This window comes from Euprymna scolopes, chromosome 12 (assembly GCF_053919585.1).
Source record: "Euprymna scolopes isolate OS-2025 chromosome 12, ASM5391958v1, whole genome shotgun sequence".
Lineage (NCBI taxonomy): Eukaryota > Metazoa > Mollusca > Cephalopoda > Sepiida > Sepiolidae > Euprymna > Euprymna scolopes.
The window spans coordinates 1,907,665-1,922,067 of record NC_136493.1 but is presented as its reverse complement, the minus strand read 5'-3'; the positions used below and the strand labels follow the sequence as shown (position 1 = coordinate 1,922,067).

General features: G+C 33.7%; 1 protein-coding gene across 2 annotated transcripts in view; it reads right to left on the bottom strand.

Moving 5' to 3' along the window:
* Window positions 1-1,269: 1,269 nt before the first annotated feature.
* The window catches only part of LOC145291147 (S-formylglutathione hydrolase-like), an 86,399-nt gene continuing 73,265 nt past the window's right edge, over window positions 1,270-14,403 (bottom strand). For both annotated transcript variants that reach the window (XM_080136669.1, XM_080136668.1), the window contains exons 7-10: window positions 13,043-13,196; window positions 9,884-9,949; window positions 3,692-3,793; window positions 1,270-1,428 (exon numbers count right to left, since the gene is read on the bottom strand). In XM_080136669.1, coding sequence (XP_079992795.1) covers window positions 1,351-1,428; window positions 3,692-3,793; window positions 9,884-9,949; window positions 13,043-13,196 — 400 coding nt within the window. In that variant the 3' untranslated portion in view covers window positions 1,270-1,350. The remainder of the gene's footprint in view (window positions 1,429-3,691; window positions 3,794-9,883; window positions 9,950-13,042; window positions 13,197-14,403) is intronic.

The following is a 14,403-nucleotide window of genomic DNA, read 5'->3' as shown; positions in this document are numbered from 1 at the left end:
TTTCCAATGTACCCATGTTAAGAATGGCTTTCTAAAATCTTGCGAGATAGTATTTTTTTAAAAAAGTTATTTCCCTTGTTTTCAAGATGGTATTGCAATATCCTTGCTGTTCATTTGTCAAACTTATTTCATAAAAATAAAGCAATTTGATCAATTTACATGATTTTTGGTGTACGATTTTTCATTCCATCATTATACAGATTTATTTTAGATTTTTAATATGGGGGGGAATTCTGTACAAGCACTGTATTATTTTTACTTAGTTTTCTGTTTCCAGCACTTCTTTGAAATGGCGTAAATGGAAACCTCCACAATATCATTATACCATCTTTAGACAGAACAGATACTACTGTTGGATTCTAGCCAGAAGACAAAGGAGGTATATTTTTTTTTCATGTACAGCCCAAAGCAACACATTTTTTTTTTTTTATTTTTTTTTGTTTTACATTGCGTCTTCAGTGATCAGGAGATCCTATTTATTAAGGAGTATAGAAGATAACATACTATGAACATATAAATGCGCTAATTTAATGTTTGTAGTATGTTATCACCTTTTAGCCTCTGTTAAATAGGATCTCCGAATCGAATAATTTATAATCTGGAAACTGACACATGCTATGGTACTAACACATAGACAACGTTGATTTTACAGGAATCGTTAACTGATGTAGAATCTGACCCGTATTAATTATACACAAACATGGCGCACATCATTTTGTCATAAAATGACGCGATGATGGAGGATAGTCTGTAAAATAAAGTATGCACGCCAGGAACATAAAAATCAAGTCCTGCCAGCACTTTAGGAAATATGTAAACAAGAGTTTTTATTATTAGAGAACGCCATTTTGTTTTTTTCACAGTCTGTTCCACATAAATCAGAAAATGATAGGAAAATTATTTTGATAAATATTGAATTCTAATTCTCTTGCTAAAAAATTAGTTTTTCATTTGTTTCAGGTCTTTTGAGTAAAAAAAAAAAAAAAAAAAAAAAATCTCATCTCACCTTGGTTATCCTGCTCATCATTTTGGGAAGCTGTGCATGCAAAGTACATTTTCATATTTGATGACATTTTCATATTTTATAGAAAAGAGATTAAAGATTTTTCCTTATATTCTACACAGAATATGTTGTCATGTCTTTCATTTTTTTTTAAAAGTTTTTATAACTAAAATATTAAGTTTAAAAACAAACAAAACTTTTTCAATCAGGAGCAACAATCATGCCGATGATGCTGAAACCTATTTAAACAAAAACTAAAGCATATGTGTTATCTTCCAAAATTTTATTCAAAAAAATGTTTCCATGAATTCCACTAAACATTTTCTCTTTGCAATCTGATTCGATTTTTAGTGAAGGAAGTTGGCATGGAATTTGATGTGATCTTCTATAAATGTTGCTATGAAATAGTAGCTGTGATCGTAGCCCTGAAAAAAAAAAAAAAATTTGATATAAAACATTCTTAATCAGTTTTACATGGAATGAGAATCGATTGCCAATCAATTTTTTCTTTTTTTAAATTCTAAAATGCAACAAACTAAAATGGCTTCACGTTTTTGAGATGAGGATTTGTTAATCATATTATTTAGATTCATTTGACTACTGTTCTCATCTTGAGTGTCAGGTTACACATTTCAGTCGCTATAACCTCCGACCTTCTTCAGTTGTATCTTGTTGAACTCGGGAATTTGGAATTGCGAATTACATAAAACCTCTATCCAACCATGGCTGGCAGAACTAGAGCACGCAACTCCCATGAAGTAAATAAACTGTTCTGTTCAAAATTTTGTCCAAATTCTCAAATTCAAAAGAAACATTCTCAAGTGTGACAATTTATACCTGAAGAAGGTTGCAGGTTATATCGACCGAAACATTGTGAAAAATGACACTCAAGATGTCTAATGTCACATTTTGCTGAGCAATTATCGTTTGTTTTACATTTTTTTTTTTTTTACAAATGTAAACGTTTCAATTGCAAAACAATACGGATTTTTTTTTCAGTAGAAAAAAAAAAAAAAATACTCAAGCACATTGTTAAATAAAATACATTTAATATAGAATATTTGCAGCCTGCCTGGCATTGTCCACTCATAAAATACATATAAATATTATTTTAATTCATACAGAAACTAAGACGTGCATGCAAGTATGTTTTTTTTTTTTGTTTTTTTTAACAGTTCACTTCTTGTAAGTAAAAAAAAAAAAATATTTGAACTGAGATTAAAGGATCATCATTAGGCCAACTTAACATACTTTTTAAAAAGTGTTTTCAAACCTACTTATTCTTAACGCTTTGACAAATAGATAAAAAATATCAGACGATTCCCTCACAGCCAGTACTAATTTTGACCCTGTAGCAGACCTTTTTTCCGGATGAAAAAGTATGTAGATAAAAAATTTGGGTAGTATATAGGCGGAGAAGTGTCCTCGCCCACATTCTCACTTTTTTATAGATTTTTTGTAAACAAGTTCTTATTTTACTTATAGCTTAGTCTTTTCCGAAAAGTTTTAATGTATAAATGACAGATAAGAGATCAGATTCGATTTGTAACCTCTGCTTTTCTTTCGGTGAACTTGGGAATTGCAATGACCAGTGGCATAATGGATAAAGTACTTTATAAAATTCAGTTTTAAGCGACACTCGCCTGGAGGTTGATGGTTCAATTCTCAACGCAAGCGATACTTAAAATGCAATTACGAATTACTTAGAACTGATATTTGGTCATGATTGAACAAAAGCATTAAATAAAGATTCCGTTTGAAATTCCATGCAGATTATCACAAATTGACGTGAAAGAAAATCGGAGAAGGTATACACCTGAAGAAGATCAGAGAAGCTAAATATGAAAACAAAACGCAAGTAAAAATAAATTGAAATATGCATGGCATATGACATTTCTATGTTAGGAAAATGTGAGAAAGGTCACAAAGTGAGATTAAAAAGCTACCACCCTAAGGGAATGGCATTCTGGCCTGCCTTTCCTGGTAGGGACACCCCAGGTGATTAGCAATAAACTAACCCCCTTCTCAAAAGGAGAAGACAAAGCCTGGGAGGATGAACCTCCTAGAATTGCACAAGAAAAAAATATTTCAATAATGAAATCTGTTGATTTTGGGGTTTTCCATGTTTTCATCCTTCGAAATTATTCAAATCATTTATTGCAAGTTAAAAAAAATATATAAATTCAAGAAATTCAGTAATTACTACCATTTATGGTTAGTGGTAAGGTCAAGCCATTTTTTTTTTTTTTACATTGTTTAAGAAATGTTTTTTCTTGTGTGAATGGGCATTATTGATGATTCTATAAAATTTTCCTGCATTTTATGTTCGTGGGAAGGGGGTAGTCTTCTACAATAAGATCAGCTATCTGAAATACAGGCACCAAAAATGGGACGATTTTCATGGCGGGGTTAAAACAGAACAAATGTTCCAATTATTTCCCACCCTCATTTTTTTTTTATGACATCGACTTTTCATGCTTATGTTTTTAATTAGAAAATGTATTCATGTTCGACTTTTAAATATCTCGCAAGTGAAAAATAAAATTAATTACTGCAATTCCTTTTAGATAAGAAAAAAAAAAAGTGAAAAATATAAAAGCAAAGTACATTTTCAATTTTTCTTGCAAATCATTTCAAATTCTCACAAAATTTATCACACAAAATAATGGATTCCGACAAAGATTTTACCTCTTGTCTTCTGACAGTCAACGGAGCATTCGCCTCTGCACACGTTTTCTCAATCGCATCGGTATTCAATTGGCCATCAATTAAAAAGTTATCAGCACTTCCCTACAAAAGAAAGATTTGGTTTTAGAACTTCATACTTATAGCACACTTGATGTCATAATTTATAATATCATCCATTTTCAAGTTTATTTGGAAAGAACCTACTAGACACTGTACTTGAGTGTTTAACGTCTCTCTCTGTACGAGTTAAAGATACCCTGACATGAGCATACTTTCACGTACAAGTGAACCCTATGCAGGGTTAATTCTACTAGAAATCTAAGAATAGGAAGTAGAGGTGTGTCAAGATATGACGTCATGGATGGGAAGTCTGGAGCGACATGTGAAGTGAGCTCTTTTTCTTTAGTTGCTTTGAAAAAGTATAGGATTCTGTTAAGTGAGAGTCATTTTCTAGCATGGTAGAGGGAACCCATCTTCTTTGCAACAACCTTGGCAATGTCTTCCATGTCTTTTTCAAAGTCCTATCTGTTTCCCTGGCAAACAGGAGCTTATGTAATATGCATGTAAACTTTACAACATTTTAGAGAAAATAAAAAGAAAAAAATTACAGAAAAGAATGAGAGAAACAACATTGATGCTATCATCAGTAGAGAAAAAGAAAGTTATGTTTCTGCTTTAAATCACCACAACGACTACTGCTACCACCACTACTACTACTACTACTGCAGAAAGACGTCACTACTCATTTAGCTAATTACCTACAATGTGTCAGTGAAGTGATGATGGGCCATCTAGTCGATTACAAATGGTTTATCAGTGATATGACATTACAAATGGTTTATCAGTGATATGACATTACAAATGGTTTATCAGTGATATGACATTACAAATGGTTTATCAGTGATATGACATTACAAATGGTTTATTAGTGATATGACATTACAAATGGTTTATGAGTTATATGACATTACACCAATTTTTAAGTTGTGTTCGTTTGTTTATTCTGTGGAAAACACCAACAGTTGATCATGTGACATGCAACATTTGTCGTTAATTTTGAGACGATGAATTGTAAATACACAAAATTTGTAAGAACATTTTCGTTTTAAGAATGGAAGAATGAGAATAACCGGAAGATGACTATTTTTGAGGGGAAGTAGAGGTTGTAATCCCCTAATCACTCATACTGGCATCCGTCATCTCTAAACTCGACAACAAAGGAATTGTGAATTTTGCTTCATTGTTAGCTCAAAAATTGCCTTTGTGGCACCAGTTTTCAAGAAGTCTGATGAAAAAAACTAAACTGTAAAATTATTTCCCAAAAAATGGCGACCACTTTTGAGAATTGCTAAACTTCTCTTCGCTTAACCGTATATATTTATCTTGTCCTACTGCAAATATCCTAACACTCATTTCTGAAGGTATATACCGTATGTGCGATAATACAGGTGAATCCAGGATGGAAAAACTTGATATATGCAAAAACTTTACCAAGAAAATTAATAGATTATTAATAGATTATTTCATATTAGCACGACTCCTGGAAATTCCACAGAATGATATATTTAATCAACAAAGTTTTAATAAAATTGATATAGTTCCTGATCGAAAAATATTCTATCAATATTAAACATGGATGTGTCAAAACGGTATTTTCTACATAAGATTAAGCAGAAATCAGGATATTGTTGTTGTGTCAGCATTCATTCCTCTCTGCATCTCATGTAGACGCCGCCCAGGCACGTCGGTTTGAAGGTGCGATCGATATCAGGTCCAGCCATGCATGGTTCCAGCAGTGCAAAGAAATCCATTTTATGACATCCTCTTCAGTTTTCATCTGTTTGTCAGAAGACATCTGTGATGAACTTGTAAACAAAACCTTTTCGACAGATTTTGCCAAATTTTTCTGTGAAAATTTGTCTTCCTTGTATTGAATGCAGCAACTGTGTTTCCCTGCATCACATGATGATTCAGGTTGTAGATCATAGAAGCAAAACGTAAAAAGATCTATATATTTATCTTTCTCTTTGTTATCATAAGGTGCAGTGAAGTAAGTATTATGGTATCTGATGCACAAAATGCATAAAGCACCCATTCTAAGTCAACATAACTTTTGCTTGCTTTTAACAAAATGCTTAAAATGTACCTCCAGTTACACCCTGAGTGTACTGCACCTACACCTTAACCTTCGTAAACCTAAATATACAGTGACTGGGCAAAATTCTTAGCTCAATTCCTAATACCTACTCAAACTATAACGTTATCCTGAACCTAAACTAACATAAAGTTAAAAAAAAGGTAAAAGTCTTAATCCACACTAACGCTTTTCTAACAAGCCTCCCCACAAAACTGCTTACAGTGCATGCCTCTAAATCACTTTGAGGAGTGTAACTATTCATTAGATATATAACCTCTACAAACTAACCCTGTAACATTAACTAACCACGCGGGGTCGCAGAAATACCTGGATTAGGACCCAGGCATGGAGCAAACCCTTTCAGGGCTGATGGACCCAGTAGATCTTCCTAGATCACCCGTCTAGGAGAAGGAAAACTCTGAAACTAAACCAAAGGGGAGGGAGGCCTCTCCAGTCTTGGATGACAACCTTCCTAGAGCTGGTGACTCAAATAAATTACCGGTCTGCAAACCTAAATTGCTTAAGGAGTAGATAGGCTCTGTCTATCGCCGGCGCATTAGTCAGGCGCAGAGACACTATCACAAGTGAATCAACAAAACACTTAGTGGTAGATCTTGTTTCTTGTCTAGGGCAATGAATGCCATTCCCTCACTCCAGACATATCCCACCCCTCAAAACTGGACACTTGGGAGTGCTTGAGTACCACACATGCCTGTGCAATTAGATTGGGGTGATTTTCTTCTGATGGGCTGAGAGTACTGGATTGACAGTTTCTGGCTGCTGTTTCCGACTGGTAGTACAGGGCCCTAACTCTTTGGTAGCGCTTAGAGCGGCTGCTCCATCAACAGTTGTATAATATTGGGATGTTTGTAGTGCCATGTCGCGCATGGAAAGGAACCCTGCACTCATCCCCAATGGGCTTTCTTAGGACACAGTCCTAGTTGAAGAAAGGTCAGCTAATGGTCTGATTTTGTTGCATGTCTGATATCCTGCATAACCTCTTGTTCAGCTCCCCCTTACCTAACTGAAACTCTTTAAAAACATGATGACAGTACAATCAAAAAATAAGCTTAAACCAGGCCTAGGGACAAACAAATCCAACTTGCCTCCTCCCTTGAGGCTTGCATTCACTAACATCCGTGGGCTTAGAACTAATTTAGCTGATGTTGAAGCATTTCTCCTAACAAATACCCCGGATATCTTAGCACTAAGCGAGACTAACCTATACTCCTCCATCCCCTCTAACTACTTTAACATGCCTGGCTATCTCCCACTCTGCCGTAAGGACTCTGACAGACATATGTACGGACTTGGAGTCTACATTCGTAACACCCTCCCCCTGACTAGAGAAACAAACCTAGAAACGGATGATCAAGCCTTTATGTGCTTTAGACTAATCATGCAACACAACATTAGCTACTTTTACTTTCTCTACCGCTCTCCCTCGACCCAGGACTGCATCATAATAAACAAAGTATCTGACAGTATAGACACAGCACTCTCCCTCGACACTAGCGCTCAAGTACATGTATTTGGTGACTTTAATGTTCACCACAAAAACTGGCTTGGATTCTCTACTCACACAGATGCAGCGGCAGCTCAACACATAGTTTCGCTATATCTCACTCTCTATCACAAATGGTTACGTTTCCAACCCGTTTCCCTGACCAGCAAGAACACGCATCACTTCTAGATCTGTTTCTGACTACAGTTCCCGAGGATTGTATAACAAATGCTGACAGCTCACTCGGGAACGCTGACCATGCAGTGATAATGGTAGAAATCGCCCTAAATTCTAGACCCAAAACTGAAGAGCCACTGCTCAAAACAACGAGATATTATAAAAAGGCTGACTGGGAAGCCATGAGAGATTTTATTAGAGATGCCCCATGAGGAAATATTTTTTCTCTTCCTGCTGAACAGTGAGCAAATGGGACCAGTGAATGGTTCAAAACAGCAATTGAAGTACATGTTCCCATGCGGATATTTTATAGAAAGCCCCACTCTCCCCAATGGTTTACTTCGACTTGTGCAACTTCCATTGCTCAAAGGCAGCATGCATACCACAGATTTAACCAACATAAGTCCAGTTCAAACAAACAGAAGTATATAGAAGCTAGAAGTAATGTTAAGAAAGAAATAGCAACAGCTAAGAGAGAATTTACTGAAACCACTAAAAACGCATCAAAGCACAAAAATTAGGAAATCGTGACTTCTGGAAAATCTACAACAGTGTAGTAAATAATGAGCAATCAACAATTCCCCCACTAACCAACAATCACAAGGTTGTTTGCTCAGCAACCGACAAGGCTAATATGTTTGCCAGACGGTTTGCCTCGCAACCACCCTCTGCCTGACTTTCCTTTGCGGACAGACGCCACGCTTGACGATCTAAAAATCACCCCTGCTCAGGTACATGCTATCATAAAAACCTTGACACCTCAAAAGCATGTGGACCCGATCTCATCCCAGCTGTGCTATTAAAAAAGTGGTCAGCCAAAGTAGCTCCAGTTCTCTCCAAACTCTACAACAAATGCCTTAATGAATCATGCTTTCCGGGCTGTTGGAAAACTGCTTCTGTTGTGGTACCAATATTCAAGAATTCTGGCGAAAGAACTGACCCATCAAATTATCGTCCCATTAGCCTCCTCCCACTTTTCGCCAAAATATTTGGGACCATAATTAACCATGCTCTAGTCCGGCACCTTACAGATGCTAAACTTCTGACTAACAAACAATATGGGTTTAGACAAGCCCGTTCCACAGCTGACATCCTCACTGTAATCTCTGAACGTATATACCATTCACTCGACAAAGCGGGGGAGGGCAGCGCTGTTGCTCTAGATATATCTAAGGCTTTTGACAGGGTATGGCACAAGGGCCTCCTCAGGAAAATTAAATCATATGGTATTACTGGTAGACTACTTAACATAATTAAATCCTTCTTAGATAAGAGAAAAATCCAGGTTGTCCTTGACGGTCGTACATCTAGACAGTGTGATATAAATGCGAGAGTGCCTCAGGGGTCTATCCTTGGACCTCTATTGTTCCTAATATTTATTAATGACCTCCCCAACAAAACTGCTTCTGAGATGGGTATATATGCTGATGACACCACACTCTATAACAGGCACGACAGGAAAACAAATGAACACATATCTAAAGAAATGGCAAAAACACTAGAGGATGACCTCCCATCTATAGTGGAATGGGGACATAAATGGATGGTCACATTCAATGCTGCCAAGGCTAAACTGGTTTCCTTCAATAATTACAAGAAACCTTCTCTGCCACCAATAGCAATGGCCAGTGACTCCCTGTCTGAGTGTACATCTTTCAAACTGCTTGGCCTAACGTTTACAGGAAACACGAGTTGGAAAACATTGCCAGGGCCGCTGCGAAAAAGATAGGCTCTCTCTACTGTGCTAGAAAACTACCGACACCTGAAAGTATCCTGTACCTCTATAAGGCCACCATTCGCCCATGTATGGAGTATTGTTGTCACATTTGGGCTGGTGCATCTGCTGCTAGTCTTTCGCTCCTAGACAAGGTTCAAATGAGAGTCACCAATCTGATAGGCCCTGAACTGGCATCTAAGCTTTAGCCTCTGTCCTATCGACGAAACGTTGCATCCCTCTGCTTGTTCTACAAGTATGTTCTACAAGACATTTGTGCCCCCACGACGTAGACACCCTCGACAAACCCGACAGGCAGCTAAATCCCACCCCCACACAGTAGAGATCCCTAGATGTAAAAAATCTTTCTACTCCAGTAGTTTCTTCCCCAGAAGCGCTAGACTCTGGAATTCCATTCCAGGTCCCTGCTTCCCTAACTGTACTGACATGCAGAAGTTCAAGTGTAATGTGAACCGACATCTTGCTGCCCAAATCCCAACATAGTGCCCCAGTAGTTGCTGCCCCTGATAATAGCCCCCTACACCAAAGTGGCAATGTGCCTTGTTTGGGGGTAAAAAAAAATTAAGAAAAGAAAAAAAAAATAAATAAATAAAATGTCAAGTTACAATCATAAGAATAAAAAAAATTAAATGTTTTTACCTGATCAATCAAAATATCGGCATAAGCGCTACCGTTTTTCTTGATTAAGCAGCAAGCATCATATTCCTGAAGAAAACCAAAAATAAAACAAGGTACATAAGTATTTTTCACAGACGTTTTTTTTTTTCATGGCCAATGCAGTAAATGCATACAAGTGCATGGTGAGAGATGATATAATTATTTCCACAGCCAACCAAAATCACAGCTCACAAGAGCCATGACAGCCAACAAACTTGTTTGGCTGTGGAAATTAGTGGTGGGACGATTAATCGGAATCGTTAATCGTACGAATTGTGTATTTTGGGGGAAATCAGAATCGCATCGTTAAAAAATACCTTAGATTTACGATTCTCTTATATATTTAAGTTGAACTCTTTGTTTCAAGTGAGATTAATGCTGTCAAAAATTTCTGACAAAACGTCATAGAACTTTTCATAACATTTAATATAATGTACAAGAATTTTATTAATTACTTTAAAAGTAATCTTTATCTTAATGAGTTTTGAAATTTCTTTGAATTTTTTTCTTTAATTCTTTGAATAAAAAAAAAATTTTTTACTTTCAGCTTAACTTGCTTTTACATTTCGTTTTTTTAGTAATAAATGCTTCTCTACATTAAAAACCGACCTTGTGTCTAACTCTGCCCTCGTGGAGAGGCAAGTAAATAGGAAGTAATATGGTGGCTGAAAAACGTTTTCGACCACCATAAAAGCATTACAATACACTTAAACCGTGAAGAATTTCCGCCATGCGCACTTGCTGTTCTAATAAAAAAAAAAAAAAAAATAGTTCATACATGCAAAAATTCTTTCCTTGTAAAAATAATAACTTCTCCCTCAGTCGAACAGCGTACAAAATCGGAGCCTATGCGTATTTTGCTACAGGGGTAGCATTCGTGTACATCCGCCCTTTTTCTTTATATTTTTTAATATATAAAATAACTCCTGAAATTGTTATTAATTTCATGGTGCATGTTTAATTCATGGTTAAAATATTTGTTTTGACTTTTATCTTCAATAAAAAAAATCATTTTCGAAAAAAAATCAAATCGTTTTTGAAATTCCCTTAATTGTATTTCCACTTTTTCGCTGTACCAAATTTTTTCGCTACACAAAAACTTTCGATTATGTAATGGTATATTTCAAAACAACAATTCCACGGGAATCGGAATCGTTAATCAACATTTTCCTGGAATCGGAAAAATTTAGGAATCATACCAACACTATAATTATATTACGTTTCACATTCTGAAAATTCTATTACTAATTGCTTGCTAGGTTAGCATGTTGGATGGCATCATCTTGGCAAGTGTAAAATTCCTACTTGGGAGACATCGACTTGGGTTCTTGTTAGTTGGATGACTACACTCCTTTTTTCAGATGAAGTAAGTTCATTCCATAGTTGGATTTCACCATAGTTTGCTTGATCCATGTTAATAGATCTCGTGTGTGGTGAGTTTGCTCAACAAAAATACAGAAAAATATGATTATGTACCTGTGAAAAAACAAAAACAGCATATTACAAAAATCACATAAATTGATCAACTAGTTTTATTTTTATAAAGAAAATCGTTTTTAAACAATTTTTAAATGATTAATGAGAAATCGTAGGCATTACAAGGCTATTCTTGCAAGTTTGAATTATCAGGGAATTATCTGCCCCTGTTTCTTCATGATGGCGATATAAGATAGTCCCTTTTTGTTTACTCATAAAATTTGTTTTTCTTTGTTAAAAATAAAACTACTTAATTCACAGAATTTTTGAAACATGATATTTTTGTTCTGTCATGAATATCTACATCTGGATTTTTTTTTTATATTGGAGAATTCTGGACAACAACCGTTTCTTTTTAAGTTTTTACAACATGGCATCCATTTTAATTTTTTTATTTTTGTATGGTACAAAAATAAACTTTACAATTGTTATGTAACAATTATAAAAATAAACTTTACAATTGTTATGTAACAATTATAAAAATAAACTTTACAATTGTTATGTAACAATTATAAAAATAAACTTTACAATTGTTATGTAACAATTATAAAATAAACTTTACAATTGTTATGTAACAATCATAAAATAAACTTTACAATCGTTATGTAAAAATTACAAAAATAAACTTTACAATTGTTATGTAATAATTACAAAAATAAACTTTACAATTGTTATGTAACAATTACAAAAATAACATTTACAATTGTTATGTAATAATTATCAAAATAAACTTTACAATCGTTATGTAATAATTATAAAAATAAACTTTACAATTGTTATGTAACAATTACAAAAATAAACTTTACAATTGTTATGTTACAATTATAAAATAAACTTTACAATTGTTATGTAACAATTATAAAAATAAACTTTACAATTGTTATGTAACCATTATAAAAATAAACTTTACAATTGTTATGTAATAATTATAAAAATAAACTTTGCAATTGTTATGTAACAATTATAAAAATAAACTTTGCAATTGTTATGTAACAATTATAAAATAAACTTTGCAATTGTTATGTAACAATTATAAAAATAAACTTTACAATTGTTATGTAACAATTATAAAAATAAACTTTGCAATTGTTATGTAACAATTATAGAAATAAACTTTACAATTGTTATGTAACAATTATAAAAATAAACTTTTACAATTGTTATGTAATAATTACAAAAATAAACGGTACAATTGTTATGTAACAATTACACAAACTTTACAATTGCTATGTAACATTTACAAACATAGAATTTACAATTGTTATGTAACAATTACAAAAATACAATTTACAATTGTTATGTAACAATTATAAAAATATAATTTACACTTGTTATGTAACAATTATAGAAATAAACTTTACAATTGTTATGTTACAATTATAAAATAAACTTTACCATTGTTATGTAACAATTACAAAAATAAACTTTACAATTGTTATGTAACAATTACAAAAATAAACTTTACAATTGTTATGTAACAATTATAAAAATAAACTTTACAATTGTTATGTAACAATTATAAAAATAAACTTTACAATTGTTATGTAACAATTATAAAAATAAACTTTACAATTGTTATGTAACAATTACAAAAATAAACTTTACAATAGTTTTGTAACAATTACAAAAATAATTAAAACTGGAAATTAAAACCGGCCCACTTACCTCCCAGGCAGCCTTGTTTTCTCCCAAATATCCAGTAAACGCCTTGACACCCCAGGGACAGTTTATGGGGTTACAGATTGGGGAAAAGGCACTGACAGATTTGTAATTATTAGAATTCTTAAGGGCTATTTGCAGAGCACCTAAACCTCCCATGCTAAAAAAAAAAGAAAAAAGAATAGAAAATAGAAATTAAAATTTATTTCTAAACATTTGCAACATCACAAAAGTTTTCAAAATATTCTAGCCATTTTATTGCATCATGAAGTAATCAGGATTTTTTGATAAACAAATGCATCCAACCCAAAACAGTTCAGGATGAGCAACAAATTTTATTTTAAATTTTTTTTTTTTTTTTTTTTTTTTTTTTTACACAGTGGTCACCACTTATCAAGGCCCGGAAGCCACTCAGGGATAAGGGTTATTACAAGTACAAATAATGTAAATCAAGAAAACAAACATTTTTTATAAAAGAATATTTCCATGTTGAAATGTCATAACATTCATAGCAAAATTACAGACTTTAAAACATTTCTACAAAATTTGAAGAAATTAGATTGTTTTTAATTTTTTATTTTTTCAAGCCTATAAATATCTTCAAGATTTAACTAGGAATATGCAATTGCTTCGTCTTTGAACCATGGATCTAGTCTGCAGCAATCCAAAAGGCAAAACTACTGCTCAACCAAAAATCACTTTTTATTCATCGTTGGGTGAGAACAGGAATATTGCACTTGAGTTCGCTTTGTTTTAGCTACGATACATGTGCTGGATCATTTTATTTTACCTGAACTGTCGTTTGTTTCCCTCATATTTACCATGTCAGTCGTAGTGCTGCTGAATTCTCATATAAAGCAGACATGAAAGGCCTTCCTCTCAATAGACATTTAACTAGGCAACTCTCATAGGATAAGTCCCGACCATAAATGGGAATTTTATCCAGATTTCAAGGTTTGTACAAATTTTCAATGTCAACTTTCAAGGACTTTTCAAAGTTATTCAAGATAACTTTAGATAAAATTCAAGTTTTCAAAACAAAATTTGGGTTTTTTTTTTCTATTTCACAGAAAATCAAAAAATTGGTAAAAAAAAAATAAATAAAAATAAACAAATGTTACCATAACTAATAGCAGTTACTTTACAATCTACCTCCATGATTTTTTCGTGTTTTGAATGCTTTTTATTTCATCTCAAAATATTCATTCTCTTTACAGCTTCTTAATCTCCAACCAAGATGGTTGCCGTCTTTTCCATGTTTTTTTTGCCTGATTGGCCTAATTTTATATTATCACAATTTTTTTTTTTTGGGGGGGGGGGGAGAGGAGTCACTGTCTGTGCAAGGAAAGTATTTTTTTAGAGGGGGG